General features: G+C 42.1%; 1 protein-coding gene across 1 annotated transcript in view; it reads right to left on the bottom strand.

Annotated features, from left to right (window-relative positions):
• The window catches only part of LOC141088650 (uncharacterized), a 51,014-nt gene that overhangs the window by 17,386 nt on the left and 14,182 nt on the right, over nt 1-19,446 (bottom strand). The window contains exons 2-6 of the mRNA XM_073574794.1: nt 15,767-15,962; nt 14,637-14,753; nt 2,656-2,817; nt 2,292-2,423; nt 1,174-1,335 (exon numbers count right to left, since the gene is read on the bottom strand). Coding sequence (XP_073430895.1) covers nt 1,174-1,335; nt 2,292-2,423; nt 2,656-2,817; nt 14,637-14,753; nt 15,767-15,962 — 769 coding nt within the window. The remainder of the gene's footprint in view (nt 1-1,173; nt 1,336-2,291; nt 2,424-2,655; nt 2,818-14,636; nt 14,754-15,766; nt 15,963-19,446) is intronic.

Below are 19,446 nucleotides of genomic sequence, written 5' to 3'. Positions count from 1 at the left end.
CAGCAACATGAGTGAGCCGGGACTTAGTAGCAAGGAGTCCCCGAAGCAGGCTACAGCTGTCTGCCGTACAAGTAGATTTCATAGGAACATCTGAAAGGAGGAACTCCAGTGTAACTCAGTACTGAGAGTACTTCACTATAGGCACAAAAAGGAGACGTTCAGAAAAGGCACATGTTGGCGGAGTGTTGGAAGAGAGTGCTTCATCTTGCCTGGTGGTTGGTTGAGCCCCTGACCCGGAGGACACGGCACGGATGCGGGCACCTGTATGCACAACAGACTGTGAGTAAAGCTTTGGGACTACATGCCCTGGTGTCCCCCGCTTATTCCTGCGCCAACACTCCCAGCACCACTACATCTCTGTGCCTGACACTACACCATCTACTTCTCTCCGCTATCTCTTCACCTACACTGCCGTGTGACTACTGCCCTACCTGTGGAGGGCCACAAAATCATTGCTGCACCACACCATCTGTCCCAGAGGAACTGTCTGCAGCGTCGGCTTAACATCTTCATTGCCGAACACCACAGGTGGCGTCAAGACTCATTCAATGAACATTCCCGCTATTTACAATGGGCGCCCAGGGCCACGGACCGGGTCATAGCTGCTGTGACAACAACCCCCTCTTGGAGATCCGCGGGCTCGGTACCGTGTACCCCACCAGCCCTGGGAGGGCGACCCACATAACAGATGTCTTCTACATTTGCTGATAGACGTTGATGCTAAATGTGTTCTTACTTGTATCCCTCAGTTCTGCCATAGGTATTTTCCTCTCCTTGTACACTGATGCACAGTTTATGTGATTCAAATCCCATCTTGCCATTCTCCCTATCTACAGCTTGTAGTACCTTTCAGTATCAACTCAGTAACTTCCCACTCTAAACTTCAGTGTTCAGTTTCCTTTCCCTGCCTATTACTTCTAACACTGAGAGAAGGGAGTGGGAAAGAAGAACACTGTCAGGATCATAGCTCTGTGGTCAGGTCTATGTCAAATTCAGAAGGGCAGCTAGTTAGGTGTTAGACTTTGTCACACTTCTCATAAGCTGAATTAGTATTCTAGTTATATTGGATCTACAATAATTTTGCAAAGGATCCTTATTTAGGTGTAATGTTATTTGACAAATAACATTTTCTAAAATATTGAAAATCAAAAATGTATCTGCAGTACAACATACCTGAATCTCCCTTATCTCCTTTAGTACCAGCAGCTCCTTTAACCCCTTGAATCCCTTGTGGTCCTGTTGCCCCTGCAGCACCTTTAGCACCTGCAGTGCCAGGAGCGCCTCCTGACCCGGTTACACCAATTGATCCTTTTTCTCCCTTAATTCCTTGCAAACCTTTAAAGAAGACAAAGAAAAAACAAAAAATATGAATATTACAACATTTTGAAATAATTGTCTGTACAAGTTCTGACTCACAGGTACAGTAAAAGTTGATGGCAATTCTGACATCACTGACAGTCTATAGGCCATGTTCTTCTACATGCAACACTAAAGAGAGGTTGTTCTGACTGCTTCTACAACTTTTCTTGAATAGTCAAATTATATGAAGTAAAGACTATTACCGTTCTAACAGATTTAGAAATTAAATGTGCCAAAAAGAATAATCTATTTACAGTACCAAGCTCACCTGTTTTTATTTTCTAGTGCAACAAGAGAGCATGACTTAAGAGGACAAGGTGACAATGTGCCCACGTTACACACACAATTTTGAGTTACCTTCTTGGTACAATCTAAGCCAATAAAAAGTTGTTGTAAAATTAGACCAAATTATGCTGTCTCTGTGTATGTGCACATAAGTCGCATACATTGATAATTTTCAGGACTATCGAGGTGGAAGACCTGCTGCGTATTATACAAAATCTAATTCACAAGCTGGGGAGAAAATAGACAGCAGAAATTGACAATGCAGTGGATTTGAAATCAGCAGCATGTCAGTTTATGCTGCACATTACACCCTTTGCAACTCAATACCAAATCTGCAATATGTTTTGGGAAAATCAAACTAGATATGTCCTGTGTGACCTTATCCTAAATATTAGACAGCATGTTAAAAATACCCCATAATGTGAGACTGTATGGCTCCATATCAAAGGTATGGACCTAAAAGTAATGATACAGTGTTGAGATCCCGAAGGACTCATATCTTAGATTGACCATAAATTGTATTTATTCTGAGAATATTTCTCCTTTACTTATAAAAAAAAATGTTTATAATAAGGTTAAACCCAATTAGGTCACAGAGATATAAATATGCTGCATATATTCAGAATTTCTTTCTTTTTTTTTTTTACCTCCGTCCCCTTTGTCCCCTTTTGCACCAGCTGGTCCTGTCCCATGAGGTCCAATAGCACCTTTGATTCCTGGAATTCCTGGGGTGCCTTTTTCCCCTGCCACACCTCTGTCTCCTTTTAATCCTTGAGGACCTTGAATTAAAATTGTTAAGCAAAGTTTGAGGGCATAACAAATCTACGAAATATAGCAAAAAATAGTAGAGCCATATTTGAAAAAGTCGGCCTTTCCTCTATGATTTGCTCTATGTAAACGCACTACATTATCATGGATTCAGATTACAGATGCTACATAGACCAAACATTGTACAAATACACAGAGGGAGGTTCTGTATAATGAATATAACACAAGCATTTGGTAAATTACCTAGGTCTCCTTTATCTCCTTTGGCACCAGCAGCTCCTTTAATGCCTGGAGTTCCAGTTGCTCCAGTTGCACCTATAGCACCTTTAGCACCAGGAATTCCTACAGCTCCTGTAGCCCCTGAAGGTCCCAGTGAACCTTTTTCTCCTTTAAGACCCTGTGGACCTTGAATTAGAAATAGTACACAAAATTATAATTCTTAGAATCTAAAACAGGTTTGACATCAATTTTCACAAAATTAAGGGACCATTAATACTAAATCAATTAATAACAAGCAATTACAGTAACTGTGAGTACATAGTGCAAGACAAAAGGGCTTGATGCTTTTTTCTATTCATGACCTTCTTTTCACTCTTTGGCCAATTTCTAAACCCTTTGCTCTCAATGCAATTTTACAGAAAAATAACAGTAAAACTTCCAAACTTCTCTTAAAGACATTGGATCAATTGAAAAAAAACATGGGCAAGTTGTGTTATCCCAGCCCCAAAAAGTGCATACTGTTTTCCATATTTTGTTTTCTTTACCACTCAATAGAAGCTAATGATAGGCTGCGGCGCTGAAATTCCATGAACCTATAAAGACAAATGCCCATCTGGTCTCACCCTAAGGGTATGTGCTAGTGATGTCTTTTTGAGGTGGATGATGGTTTAGCTATTGTTTTAAGTGTTTTTCCCGCTTTTATGTGGTGTATTTTTATGGGCGTTTCCTGGACATGTTTTTAACTTCAATGATCAGCTGCAAAACATTAAAAAAGATTGCCGGGTCTCCTTCAGATATCTTTTGTGCTTTGCCATTGATTTGTATTATACAGCATGGAGTGTCTTTCTTAAGAGCAGAAATCGCCTGAAGAATAATCTGGTCACTTCTTTTAACTGCTTGGCTCAAAAGCCTGAAAATATGAACACATCAGTTAAAGATAGAAATGCACATGTTCATTCTTCTGTTTGTGTTCTGAGACTCTCAGGTGGAACCTGCAGCAGAAGAAACATCATGTGCACATACCATAATTGGTCCTGGAAGCCTAACAGATGATTGGTATCAGTCATAAGAAATTCTGTTAGAGTTGGAACTTACATTACGCCCAAAATGTCGTTATAGTGTGGAGTTTATGATATTTCAGAAAGCTGTGACAAAAAAATGTCTTGAAGGTGCAATGTATAAATCCATTCAATATCTACTCTAAGAGTGGATTCACATAGTGATGATTTTGTTATTACATCTTTGTGAATTAAAATAGTTTTTAATCTTTGGGATTGTCCACTTATAACTTCTTTGTGGGATCACGCCTCTAGACTTATTTCACAGGTAGTGGGACAGACCGTCCAGCCGACTTCCGAGGTGGCGCGGCGCTCCTCCTCTTAAACATACATGCATTCCCCCCATGCTCTAGAGTGGTAACGGCTCATATTGTGTTAACAACAAGACTCCTATTAGCTAAACAGTGGAAAAAAGATGTTATTCCTAAGAAAGAGGCCATAGCTCATGCAGTTAATACCACGCTTATTTTTTAAAAAATGCTAGCCCACAAAAATAACGCCTTACAGAAGTTCACCAGGGATTGGCAGGTTTGGGAAGCCACACAGTTAGCGAGTCATAGTTGAACCAGTCAAATAAAGGTTGGGGGAGGGCCCTGGGTGGGAGAGGGTTAAGATCGGAGCTCTTTGTTTATACTACAATGGTTGCATAATTACTTTGACCTGTGTTGTACATTTGTGCTAATGTTGTATTATAGTATTTTCAATAAAAACAAATTAAAAAAAAAAATAGTTTTTAATCATTTGAATGGTGCTGTTTTAAATGAACGACACAGCTGCAAATATTTCTGCACCAAAATCTGCAGCATGTGAATTTATGACATGTTTACATGTAGTGTAATAAAAGTGCAAAAAATACTTACCAATCTTTGTTTTCCACAGTTTCCAGCATTACTTCGTTCCTCTTCCCACTCACCCAGTCCTCAGACCATGCTAGGGTTTGAGTGAGCAGGAAATCTCTTTTACAGTGTATGAATGTAAACAGGTTGCGGGATGCAGTGATGCAAGGGAGGCAGAGCAAGGGTTAACAGTATAACAGTTTAATTGAAACAATAGAGGAACTCCTGGCAGGGAAATAAACAATTTAGCTGAAAAAAGAAATTGCAAAGTAACAACAGTCCAGTTATCAAACTTATCGTGTCCTTAGGTTCCTCAGCTGCAGATGATCCGTTGGGGATTGTAGTACCGGCAATGGCCAGGGTAGTATCCGCAGATGAGGCCCCTCAACCGACGATCCAACTTCAGGTGGCAACGGGCGGTCTCTGGTTTTACCAGTTAAGCCCCTAGTCCATAAGCCTGTGCAGCTAAAGTAAAGAGAGCTGCAGAAATCCCGGGATCAAGCGTGGGCTGATGTGTGCTGTTCAGCAGAGGGGACCGCAACCTAGTGTCCCGTAGTCAGCCCACGCTTCTTTGCACATGCGCGGTCTTACTTGCAGCTGGGCGCACGGCGCTCTCTACAATCGCTGCCCCACTGGAGTCGCCAGGAGCTATCAGCTGCAGTACGTCACAGCACGGATTGTTATGATTGAGTCACCGAGGAGGAAAAAACAAAACACAAGCTCAGCCCAGAAAATCAGAGAGGTTGGAAACTAGCGGATTGCAGACCCCTAATCCTATCACACAACTAGCAGTAGCCGTGGAGTGTTCCTACGGTGATCCTAGACACCTCGTCACAGCCGGAGATCTACATAAGCCTAAAGAGGGAAGAGGGAAAAACTGACTGCCCCAGAGCAGACCCCAAAGCAATAGGCAGCCCCCAACATATAATGATGGTGAAGCAAGATGAAAACACTTACACAGATAGAAAGATAGGTTGAGCAAACGATGGGGCTCAAGCTAACTAAAATGGACAGGACAGAAAAGCTGCTGTCTGCATTCCGAGAAAATGGTGTTAAAAATATTCTGAAAGCAGAGCAAAAGAGAACACTGATCAAGGAAAAAGAATCCAGCACACCCCCAGCCGGGGATGGCTGAACTCAGAAAACAAGGAAAACAAAACCAAAACTACTGAGTTCAATAGCAGAGCAAAAACTTATCTTTGGGAAGCAGGAATCAGACTGGTCTCCAAGAATCCAGCAGAGAAATCACCAGCCACTCAGATGGGCGTCGGCTGCCTTATATCCAGTCTGAAGTTCCCGTTACCCAGTTACAATCCACCTGATCAGGTGTTTGGTTTCTTTCATCCAAATCAGCCTCATTACCTTCCTTCACCAGAGGGAGATCCTTGGACACAAAAGGTGAATGAACAGATGAGCTCACAACAGTACCTCCCCCTTGAGGAGGGGTCACCGAACCCTCATCCAAGCCACCAGGCCGATCAGGATGAGCCTGATGAAAAGCACACACCAATCTTTCGGCATGAATGTCAGAGGCAGAGACCCAGGAATTATCCTCCTGACCATAACCCTTCCACTTAACCAAATACTGGAGTCTCCGTCTAGCCAGACGGGAATCCAGTATCTTCTCTACCTCATATTCCATGTTACCTTCAACCAACACAGGGTCAGGAGGTGCCGCCATAGGAACCACTGGTTCAACAAACCTCTTCAACAAGGACTTATGAAACACATTATGAATCTTAAATGTGACAGGAAGAGCCAACCGAAGAGACTGGACTAATAATCTCCAAAATCTTGTAAGGTCCAATAAATCTAGGTTTAAACTTTGGAGAAGCCACTTTCATGGAGATATTCTCTGATGACAACCAGACCATATCACCCACCTTAAACCGGGGACCAATGGTCCTATGCCGGTTAGAAAACCGCTGGGCCTTTTCCTGGGAAAGAGACAACTTATCCACCATTTGGTCCCAAATCTGCTGAATTCTTTCCACCACAGTGTCAACCCCTGGACAGGCAGAAGACTCCACCTGGCCTGAAGAAAATCGAGGATGAAACCCAAAGTTAAAGAAAAAGGGTGACATCAAAGTGGCAAAACTAGCTCTATTATTTAAAGCAAATTCGGCCAAAGGTAAAAATGAGACCAAATCATCCTGATCAGCAGGTATAAAACATCTCAAATAAGCCTCCAAAGTCTGGTTTGTTCTCTCCGTCTGCCCATTGGTCTGAGGGTGAAATGCAGAGGAGAAGGACAACTGAATTCCCAACTTGGAACAAAAGGTCCTCCAGAATCTAGAGACAAACTGAACTCCTCTGTACGATACAATATTCTCAGGAATCCCGTGCAAGCGAACCACCTGTTGCAAAAACAAGGGCACCAACTCTGAGGAAGATGGCAACTTAGGGAGTGGTACAAGATGGACCATCTTAGAGAATCTATCACAAATCACCCAGATAACAGTCATCCTGTGAGAGACAGGCAGATCAGAAATAAAATCCATTTAAATATGGGTCCATGGCCTCCTGGGCACCGGCAAGGGCATCAACAACCCACTAGAACGAGAACAAGGCTTAGATCGGGAGCAAGTCCCACAGGACTGCACACAATTTCTGACATCACGAGATAAGGCAGGCCACCAAAAAGACCGACTCACCAAATCTCTAGTACCAAAAATACCTGGATGACCAGCCAACGAGGAGCAATGAACCTCAGACATCACTTTCCTCCTCCACTGGTCAGGAACATACAACCTACCACTGGGACAATGCTCAGGCTTATCCTCCTGAAACTTCTCCAGAGCATATCTCAAATCGGGCGAGATGGCAGAAAGAACCACCCCCTCACCTAAGATGGTAGCAGGCTTGGTCACAATAGGAGAATCAGCCAAAAAACTCCTAGAGAGGGCATCAGCCTTAACGTTCTTAGTGCCCGGAAGAAAGGAGACCACAAAATCAAAACGTATGAAAAACAAGGCCCACCTGGCCTGTCTCAGATTCAAGCGTTTAGCCGACTCAAGGTAGATCAAATTCTTGTGGTCAGTGAGGACCACAACTTGATGTCTAGCTTCCTCCAACCAATGTCTCCACTCCTCAAATGCCCACTTCATGGCCAACAGTTCTCGATTCCCCACATCATAGTTGCGTTCCGAAGGAGACAACTTTTGGGAAAAGAAGGCACAGGGGTTCATTTTAGATGTTACAGGATCCATTTGGGACAAAACAGCTCCTGCACCAGTCTCTGAAGCATCCACCTCCACCTGAAATGGAAGTGAGACATCGGGTTGTTGCAAAACCGGAGAAGAAGTGAACCTCCGCTTCAGCTCCTGAAAAGAAGAAACAGCCTCTGGAGACCAATTCAGCAAATCATTGCCCTTCTTAGTCAAATCAGTCAATGGTTTGGCAATAACAGAAAAATTGGCTATAAACTTACGATAAAAATTAGCAAACCCCAAAAACTTCTGGAGAGCCTTCAAAGAAGTGGGCTGAACCCAATCATAAATGGACTGTACCTTGGCCAGGTCCATTTCAATAGTTGATGGAGACAAAATAAATCCCAAAAATGAAATCCTCTGTACCCCAAAAAGACATTTCGATCCCATAACATACAGGGAGTTTTCCCTCAAAATCCGGAACACAGTCCAAACATGTTCCACATGAGAGTCCCAATCCCTGGAAAAGATCAAAATATCATCCAAATAGATGATCAGAAACTTATCCACAAAGTCCCGGAAAATATCATTCATGAAGCAATGGAAGACAGAAGGGGCGTTAGTGAGCCCATAAGGCATCACCAGGTACTCAAAATGTCCCTCCGGAGTATTAAACGCTGTCTTCCATTCATCCCCATGCTTAATGCGAATAAGATTATACGCCCCCCCTGAGGTCAAGCTTGGTAAACCAGCAAGCACCTTCAACTCTAGAAAATAGGTCAGAAATCAGGGGTAACGGATACTGATATTTAACAGTAATTTTGTTAAGGGAGCGATAGTCAATACAGGGCCTTAATGAACCATCCTTCTTGGCCACAAAAAAAACCCAGCACCCAAGGGTGAAGAGGATGGTCTAATATGACCCTTCTCCAATGACTCCTTAATATAAGAATGCATAGCCTCATGTTCGGGTACAGATAAATTGAAAAGTCGACCCTTGGGAAATTTACACCCCGGACTCAATTGCACAGTCATAACTACTATGAGGAGGCAAAGACGCAGACTTACTCTCACTAAACACATCATAAAAATCAGCCAAATAGTCAGGACCCTCATGCGACTGGGGAGAGGTGGAGAAAACAGGAGTGTCACTAAGAGCACACCGACAACCCCAACTCACCACAGACACAGATTTCCAATCCAAAACTGGATTATGGATTTGCAACCAGGGGAACCCCAGCACGATGGTATCATGCAAATTATGCAACACTAAAAATCTGCAATTTTCTTGATGGTCTGGGGCGACCCGCATTACCACCTGGGTCCAAAACTGAGGTTTATTCTTCGCCAACGGAGTAGCATCAATACCCCTCAAAGGAATAGGCGTCCGCAGGGGTTTCATAGGGAAACCACAACGTTTAGCAAAATCCAAATCCATTAGGTTCAAGGCCGCTCCTGAGTCCACAAAGGCTTTAGCGGAAAATGTAGACAGGGAGCAGATCAGAGTAATTGCCAGAAGAAACTTAGGTTGTACACCACCTACAGCAAATGGGTGTGCAAAACGTTTCTCTCATTTAGGGCAGACAGAAATAATATGAGAGGCATCTCCACAGAAAAAACACAGCTTATTACATCTTCTAAACTCCTGACGTTGCGCCCTAGACAAAACTCTATCACATTGCATAGGTTCAGACATTTGTTCAACAGGTGGCAGCATTTCCCGTGTAATTTTACGTTCACGTAAACGCCGATCAACCTGAATGGCTAATGACATAGAATCGTCAAGACCAGAGGGAACAGGAAATCCCACCATAGTATCTTTTACGGTTGCTGACAAACCCTTCCGAAAGAGAGCTGCCAAGTCACCATCATTCCAAGTGGTGAGGACCGCCCACTTTCGGAATTTTTGACAGTACAGTTCTGCAGAATCTTGACCCTGCCTCAATACCAACAGGGTATTTTCAGCTTGATCAATCGCATTAGGTTCATCATACAACAACCCCAAGGCCTGAAAAAATGCATCCACATTAGTTAGAATAGGATCATCTGGTACTAAAGAAAACGCCCAATCCTGGGGATCACCGCGCAGCAAGGAGATGACAATTTTAACCTGCTGCGCAGAGTTCCCCGATGAGTTAGGTTTCAAGACAAGAAATAATTTACAATTATTCTTAAAATTCAAAAATTTAGACCAATCCACAAAAAAACACATCTGGAGTGGGGATTTTTGGTTCAGCAGTGTGTGAATGAGCAAGATAGGCTGAAATTCCTCGCACTTCAGCAGCAAGCTGCTCCACATGATCAGACAATTGCTTAAACTCCATCAGAAAAAATATTCCTCCTACGGCCTCAGAGAAAAAGAGGAAAAAATATACACACAAAAAAAAATTCTGACACTTTTTTTCTTTTTTTTTCCCTTTTAACAATTCCTTCCTGCTTTTGAGTACCCTAGAATCTGCGGTATGGCTGGTGATTCTGTTATGATTGAGTCACCGAGGAGGAAGAAACAAAACACAATCTCAGCCCAGAAAATCAGAGAGGTTGGAAACTAGCGGATTACAGACCCCTAATCCTATCACACAACTAGCAGTCGCCGTGGAGTGTTCCTACGATGATCCTAGACACCACGTCACAGCCGGAGATCTACATAAGCCTAAAGAGAGAAGAGGGAAAAACCGACTGCCCCAGAGCAGACCCCAAAGCAATAGACAGCCCCCAACATATAATGACGGTGAAGCAAGATGAAAACACTAACACAGATAGAAAGATAGGTTGAGCAAACGATGGGGCCCAAGCTAACTAAAAAGGACAGGACAGAAAAGCTGCTGTCTGCAATCCGAGAAAACCTTGCTAAAAATATTACCAACATAACTGATAAGCAAATAGGACCCTGAAGTCACTAGACTTCAAACCCTATATCAGCACTCAGAATATTCTGAAAGCAGAGCAAAAGAGAACACTGATCAAGGAAAAAGAATCCAGCACACCCCCAGCCTGGGATGGCTGAACTCAGAAAACAAGGAAAACAAAACCAAAACTACTAAGTTCAATAGCAGAGCAAAAACTTATCTTTGGGAAGCAGGAATCAGACTGGTCTCCAAGAATCCAGCAGAGAAATCACCAGCCACTCAGAAGGGCGTCGGCTGCCTTATATCCAGTCTGAAGTTCCCGTTACCCAGTCACAATCCACCTGATCAGGTGTTTGGTTTCTTTCATCCAAATCAGCCTCATTACCTTCCTTCACCAGAAGAGGGAGATCCTCGGACACAAAAGGTGAATGAACAGATGAGCTCACAACAACGGATGCCCGGGATGTGGAGCATGCTGCTCACCCTCCTGCACTCTCCCTGATAGCAGGAAACTGCCTGCTGCTTCATGTGCTTTCGGATCTGATTCTGGTTTAAACACGCCCTCTTGTCCCGGGTCATGGGGCCTGTCTGGTCCCCTATTTCTTCACCCAGGCAAATATGGGACACAGCCTTGACAGTTCTCGACCTTGCTCAATACAGGTACATGCAGCCCCGTCGTCCTTACATGAATAAGGAGTGTCATCCAAAAGTTTTCAGTGTAAAAGCGACTAATACAGTGGGGCAAAAAAGTATTTAGTCAGTCAGCAATAGTGCAAGTTCCACCACTTAAAAAGATGAGAGGCGTCTGTAATTTACATCATAGGTAGACCTCAACTATGGGAGACAAACTGAGAAAAAAAAATCCAGAAAATCACATTGTCTGGTTTTTTTTCATTTTATTTGCATATTATGGTGGAAAATAAGTATTTGGTCAGAAACAAAATTTCATCTCAATACTTTGTGATATATCCTTTGTTGGCAATGACAGAGGTCAAACGTTTTCTGTAAGTCTTCACAAGGTTGCCACACACTGTTGTTGGTATGTTGGCCCATTCCTCCATGCAGATCTCCTCTAGAGCAGTGATGTTTTTGGCTTTTCGCTTGGCAACACGGACTTTCAACTCCCTCCAAAGGTTTTCTATAGGGTTGAGATCTGGAGACTGGCTAGGCCACTCCAGGACCTTGAAATGCTTCTTACGAAGCCACTCCTTCGTTGCCCTGGCGGTGTGCTTTGGATCATTGTCATGTTGAAAGACCCAGCCACGTTTCATCTGCAATGCCCTTGTTGATGGAAGGAGGTTTGCACTCAAAATCTCACGATACATGGCCCCATTCATTCTTTCATGTACCCGATCAGTCGTCCTGGCCCCTTTGCAGAGAAACAGCCCCAAAGCATGATGTTTCCACCACCATGCTTTACAGTAGGTATGGTGTTTGATGGATGCAACTCAGTATTCTTTTTCCTCCAAACACGACAAGTTGTGTTTCTACCAAACAGTTCCAGTTTGGTTTCATCAGACCATAGGACATTCTCCCAAAACTCCTCTGGATCATCCAAATGCTCTCTAGCAAACTTCAGACGGGCCCGGACATGTACAGGCTTAAGCAGTGGGACACGTCTGGCACTGCAGGATCTGAGTCCATGGTGGCGTAGTGTGTTACTTATGGTAGGCCTTGTTACATTGGTCCCAGCTCTCTGCAGTTCATTCACTAGGTCCCCCCGCGTGGTTCTGGGATTTTTGCTCACCGTTCTTGTGATCATTCTGACCCCACGGGGTGGGATTTTGCGTGGAGCACCAGATCGAGGGAGATTATCAGTGGTCTTGTATGTCTTCCATTTTCTAATTATTGCTCCCACAGTTGATTTCTTCACTCCAAGCTGGTTGGCTATTGCAGATTCAGTCTTCCCAGCCTGGTGCAGGGCTACAATTTTGTTTCTGGTGTCCTTTGACAGCTCTTTGGTCTTCACCATAGTGGAGTTTGGAGTCAGACTGTTTGAGGGTGTGCACAGGTGTCTTTTTATACTGATAACAAGTTTAAACAGGTGCCATTACTACAGGTAATGAGTGGAGGAAAGAGGAGACTCTTAAAGAAGAAGTTACAGGTCTGTGAGAGCCAGAAATCTTGATTGCTTGTTTCTGACCAAATACTTATTTTCCACCATAATATGCAAATAAAATGAAAAAAAAACAGACAATGTGATTTTCTGGATTTTTTTTTCTCAGTTTGTCTCCCATAGTTGAGGTCTACCTATGATGTAAATTACAGACGCCTCTCATCTTTTTAAGTGGTGGAACTTGCACTATTGCTGACTGACTAAATACTTTTTTGCCCCACTGTACTTTCCACATAAACTCTAATGTTTCAGTCTGTAGGAACGGAGCAGCTCTGTTATCCAGCAAAGATGGGCATTTTATTGCATTTACATTACACAGCAAATATATTTAGATAGGTTTAGTGAGTAAACCAGTTCTTCGGAGTTCTTGCTGATCACGTGTTTAGTATTCTGAGCTTCATTTATTTGCTTCAGGTTTCCAAAGATCTTAAGCAGTCAAAGTAAGTGACCAGAACATTCTTCAGGTGGCTTCCACTTGGAATCTGCTTGTTAGTTTATCCAATACAAGTAGAAAAAAATGTGGAGGTCAAAGATGTTGCAAAAAACAATTGAAAATGTCCAAAAAAGACAACAAAAAATCTTATAAACCCACAGCAATCGGTAAGTTGTTCTTCCTCTCTATCCATGCATATCCACCATACGTGGATGAGATTTGACTTGCTGTTATTGTATACATAGGTTAGTCTATCTGTAACTATCTGTAATTCCACAGTGAACCACAGAGGAAATATTTTCTGATTTACCACAGATTTCACTCTTCACAGGATAAACTGATAAAACTCAGATGTGCAGCCTAAACTGTCGTCCACAAGGCTGGTACTGTGATAAGGAAAATTTGCTGCACATCAGACCAATGTGGACGTACCATTATAAGTTGTGTTCTATGACTTTTGTATTGAACATCACACTGAGTAGTTCAGATGAATTTTTTCAGTCAGCACACCATTCCATAAGGTTGCCAACCGCTATGTTAGGAGCTGCAGCACAATCTGCCTGGTCTGCCATTATGCTGACTACTTCACCTAAAGGCCCCATCACACACAGCAATCTCGCCAGCGAGATCGCTGTGTGTGACGGAGATCAGCGACCGGCCCCCCTGCCGGGTATTGCTGATTGTGCACTATCGTCCTGGGCCATTTTTTGATCGTTGCTCTCTCGCTGGCCAGCGCGCATCTCTGCGTGTGGCAGCGGGAGCCAATGATCAGCGAGGCTCCCAGCACTCTAAGCAGGCACTGGGAGCTGGTATCTAAGGTAAATATCGGGTTACTAAGCGGCGCGCGTCACTTAGTTACCAGATGTGTACCTTAGAAACCTGCGTGCTTACAGCTCCCGGCGCGAGCACGTTGGTTTCTAAGGTACACATCGGGTAACTGTGACGCGCGCCGCTAAGTAGCCTGATATTTACCTTGGATACCAGCGTCCTCGCTGGTGCTGATCGCTGGGGAAGCTGCCTGTTTGGCAGCTCACCAGCGATCATGTAGCGATGCACCAGCGATCCTGACAAGGTCGTATCATTGTCGGGATCGCTGGTGCATCTTTAAGTGTAACGGTACCCTAACCCTCCACTCTTTATAGACCTTAATAAGAGCTGTAATGTGATACTTCAGTCAGTGAACTGGTTGCAACCAGACTGAAAAAAGCACAGACTATATTAAACCCAATAGTATTCACAATGGTTGTTACTGGAATAATAGGTCATTCATCTTCATTACCACCTTGCTTTAGATTCATTTTGTAATTTTGCACACAAAGATATGCACTTACCATAAATACCCATATTTAAAAATGTATTTTTTTCTATTCCAGCTCATGCTGGACCATAAGAAAACTCATATTTTAAAAAATAAAACAACAATTTTGAGTATTGCTGAGACATTAATAAATGTTACTCCTATCATACATATGTTTCCCGTGCAGTTAATACTGATATTAGCGACTGTCAATAATAAATTTCACAATCTGCATGACAAACATTTTGTAATTGTGCCTTTTGTTACCTGGTGTTCCATTCATCCCTTTATCACCCCGATCTCCTTTCAAACCTTGGGGACCTGCTTTGCCTGGAACCCCTGGATTTCCTTTCAAACCTGGTCTCCCTTCTTCTCCAGGAGCTCCTAAAATTAGAAAATATAATTGTATTGCATTAGTAGTTGCCAGGGGCATAACGAATATGGTCAGAGAGGTCACAACCTGGCACATGAGGGTGGGAGCCCCTCGACACGGGCAGAAACATCAACTGGATGTGCGTTCTTCAGACTCTAGTTATGGCACTGGTAGTGGCACAGTAATATTTTGACTGAAAATGTGAACATTATGCTTTCTAATTTTCTTAAATGCTTATAAATTGTAAAGTTGCGTTTGTGTGCAGGTGATAGTCTTGCGTGGTGTTATTGTATTCAGCTACTATAAGAGCCAAACATATGTGCTGTAAGAGCCAGACTCATTCCGAAAACCACATTGAATGATAGAAGGAATCGACTTAACATTTGGGCATTACGGCTGTGCCCACAGTTAAACAGCCAGAAGGGACCCACTATGCCATAATACTTCCTGTACAGTCACATCTTAAGATTTTTTTCATACATGTGGTTTAAAGAGCTGCAAAACTTTTCTTGTTTGAATAGTCAATTTCTTTTAATTTTTTTGTGATGTGTGGGTCCTAATTTTTTTTTTTTTTTTTGCAAATGTAAGGCAAGATACCACTGAAATGCATTTTAACATTTTTTTCCCTTTCAGTAACATTTATTTTTATATATTGGACATTTTATTTTCCTGGTTTTTACATATCTATAAAATCATGTATTTATTTCAAATAGTATGCCCCCTATAAGGTCATAAAAGACCTTTGGTGGGTATTTCAACATTTAAATACTTTTATACATGTGATTTTTACCAGTAATTGGAACTGGTAAATTGAGAATTCAATTCCAAGTCAATAAATGTAATCATCTCTAGTTAGCACTGATTTAAATCTATGCATCCTAAAATGACCATCCTAAATAACATAAAAACAAAAAATGGAATACATAAATAAATCACACGAAAGAGAATGTGAGACTCTTCTGTTCATTTTACTAATGGGAGGATTACACTTCCATATTTGATTTTTTTTAATGAATGAATTTACCTTGTTCACCTTTACTGCCAGTAGGACCATCTCTTCCGTCTCTGCCATCTCTGCCATTATGACTTTGAAATCCTTCGATAACTGAACATACCACAGGTTTTTGTGGATCTTCACATGATGCCAGGAGGAGTGATGTCAGCATAAGAATGGTAACTTTTACGCAAAAACCCATATCCTTATGGAAAAGTTCACACATCTGTGTAGGAATATTTCCGTTAAATCTCAACAAGATAGAGAGTACATGACATTTTAATTCTTTATTTCATTCATTTGACTGCAAGCGACTGTAGTTTACTTTTCAATCGGCCCTTCTACCGTTTTTCCCTATTACTGGCTTCAACAAAAATATCGGTAATAGTGCCCACCAATTATACCACATAAAGTGTTTGATTCTGGGGTCTTTTCATGTGGTAAAGAGATCTTTCAGCCTCACCCTGACCTAGTGTCCTCAGACTTTCACATGTATTTCTTTATGTCATAGGCTATTCCCACCTTTTGGATCCATTTTTCTATGGTTAAAATACAGGTTAAAAAATATGAAGCAACTTTACATGTACAAATAAGTGATCTTAGCCATAACATTTTGTGCCTAAGACTCTTTTACAAATCAATAAGGGTACATGGTGAAAGACTACAACTAAACTCAATGTAGTCTGATCCTGCTACCATGCTTTATTCCACTTATGCGCCATTCATACTTCTATGGAAGTTCCACCTGATGAAGATGGTTTAACCGTTGAAACGCGTTGTGGTTCAACACCAATATCCTTGTCCTGGTCTCATTCCTGCGCTCCTGTGACCATTATTTTTATCTTTACTGCACTTTTGATCCTTCCAGAAGGTTAACAGCTGGAGCTGCGGTGGACCTGTTCCCCTTACATATTTTCCTGCCGTCCTCACAGCACTCCAAAGTGACCGCTATATCCCTGGCTTCTATTCATACTTCTGTGTCTGCAGATGGAGATTCTTTATTGCGGTCCCCAGCCTCTGATGATTGTGGCAGTAGTTACCAGGTAAAACCTGTTAGCATAACTTTTGAGGGTCTAAGGTTGTTTAGACCTGAGCTGTACCTGATCGGGTCATTGTCATTAAGGAGGTTACTCTGTTTTTAGGTACCACGAACCAATACTTAAAGTAGGAAGAGGAAATCACCATCCTATATTGTTTTCCTCTTGCCACAGCTTCGTCAGGATAACACTGACCAGCAGAATTGGTAAGATTGTTCTGATATAATACCTTCTGTTATTCAGCATTATGTTATGTATAACTCCTGCATGTTATTTCCTTGTATATAACCCAGAAAGCACAAAACAGCAGATGGTTTTTTAATACAGACTACAATGTTTGAAAAGTTGATTCTTTCTCTTTAAAGGGAATCTGTCACCCCCCACCCCCCCTGGGCATTTTTAACTAAAAGAGCCACCTTCAGCAGCACTAAGTATGCATTCTGTGAAGGTGGCTCTTCCGTTTCTGACCCCCTATAGCGCCGAAATATTAACTTTTATAAATAGCTCCTCATACCTGTAATGTGTCCCATAGGTATGGTGTGTCCCCCTGAAGCAGCCACCTCCCCACCGTCAATCATGTCTCTGTAGCGAATGAATGCTGCAGAGTGAAAATTACAAACTGCTGTTGTAGTGACCAGTACACTGTAGTGACCAGTACATTGCAGTCACCAGTACTTTATGCCCAACCCGTGCTTCTGGAGGCATGCACACGTAAGTTAAGCAGGCTCTCATTGCTTCAGAAATGACAAACATGGATGCAATATGTGGTTTAGGTTTAGGTATAATGTTGGGCTCAGAATGGAGGGGGCATTTGGATATGGGAGCGCACAATTTGCTGAATTTCTTTTGGCGGGTGAGGAACCATTTTGCTTTTCCAGAGCCTTTGTGCTACCAGTAAGATGGAAGCCCCCTATATTCCATTAACAGATGACAGACCGGAATGAGGGCTTGCTTTTTTGTGGATTGAGTTGAAGCTTTTATTGTCAACATTTCACATAACGTTTGGGATCACATTTATCCGGCGCTATATGCTCACCACTTACTTTGAGGTTTCCATCTAAACCTCTGAGTGACGTGATTCAGATGAAACCCCCGTGGGATCCATTCACTATAATGAGTCAACATAGTTATCCAGGACTCTGTCTGTTCTCTGTTCAGCGGTGTCCTTCTTTTCAGAAGTGCACAAAACTGTTGTCAATGGCACTTTTATGCAATCCTAAAAAGACAGACACTGCCAGATCACAGGTCACATGGCGTCCACAGTGCCTCCATCTGCCTAATCTGATTCATGTGTTTCAAAGACTTACACGGAAACCCCAGTGTAAGAGCTCAGCGCAGTGCACAGGATAAATGTGTGCCCAGCCTTACTGTGATCTTTGGGAGGCAGAATGGAAAAATCAACAGCATGTTAAGAATTGGGTTTATTTATTTTTTACGCCGTTCCTCATGCAGTATAAGTGATTAGACGACTTTGTTCTTCAGGTCGATAGGTCAATGAGATTACAGCGATACCAGATTTATATCGGGTTATTATGTTTGGCAGCTGTCACACACTAAAAGATGCTTTTTATTGCAAAAAAAACAGTTTTTGCATCACCACATTTTGAGAGCTATAATTTTTCCATATTTTGGCCCACAGAGTCATTTGGGGTCTTTTTTTTTGCGGGACGAGTTGACGTTTTTATTGGTACCATTTTTGGACACGTAACATTTTTTGATCGCTTTCTATTCTGAATTTTAGGAGGCAGAATGAACAAAAACCAGCAATTCAGGAATTTCTTTGGGGGGGGGTAGTTATGCCATTCCGTGTGTGATAAAATTGATAAGGCAGTTTTATTTTTGGAGTCAGTACAATTACAGCGACACCTCATTTATATATTATTTTAATGCTTTGCCGTTTTTATACAGTAAAAACTATTTTATAGAAAAAATAATAATTTTTGCATCTCTTTATTCTTAGAGCTATAACTTTTCATTTTTCCGCTGATTGAGCTGTATCATGGCTTGTATTTTGCGGCACAAGATGACATTTTCAGTGGTACCATGTTTGTTTATATCCATTTTTTTTTATCGCGTGTGGAATACTTTTTGTTCGGCAGTATGATGATAATGCATTGTTTTTGTCTGTTTTTTTATTTATTTTTTAATGGTGTTCACAAAAGGGGTTAACTAGTGGGACAGTTTTATATGTTGGGTCGTTGCAGACGCGGCAATACCAAATATGTGTACTTTCATTGTTTATATATTTTTTAATTCAAATATTTATTTAGAGATACAATATCTTTAGATTTTTTATTATTTTTTGCTTTTTACAATTATTTAAAACATTTCTTTTTTTACTTTTTTCTAATTTTTTACTTTGTCCAACTATGGGACAATCATTTTTTGCAGGCTGATCACTTCTACAACACGGAGATGCAGCATCAACCCCATGCTGTAGAAACTGTCAGCTCTGCACTGACAGTCAAACTTGCTCATCATACACTGGGTATGATCAGCAAGTTTTCTAGGTCTGGTGACCTGGATGTCTTCATGATGACATCTGGTCACCATGGCAACGATCTGGACGCAGGGTCTCCGATCCATAGGCAGAAGGGCTGTCAGCTCTCTGCTGGTTCCCGGAATACTGTGATCTCATTCAAACGCAGCATTTTGGAGGTTAAAGTGACGGGA

Source organism: Dendrobates tinctorius, unplaced genomic scaffold (genome assembly GCF_039654945.1).
Source record: "Dendrobates tinctorius isolate UK_male_01 unplaced genomic scaffold, ASM3965494v1 ptg000040l, whole genome shotgun sequence".
Classification (NCBI taxonomy): Eukaryota; Metazoa; Chordata; class Amphibia; order Anura; family Dendrobatidae; genus Dendrobates; species Dendrobates tinctorius.
The sequence above is the reverse complement of the archived record's forward strand: the minus strand, read 5'-3'. Positions and strand labels throughout refer to the sequence as shown.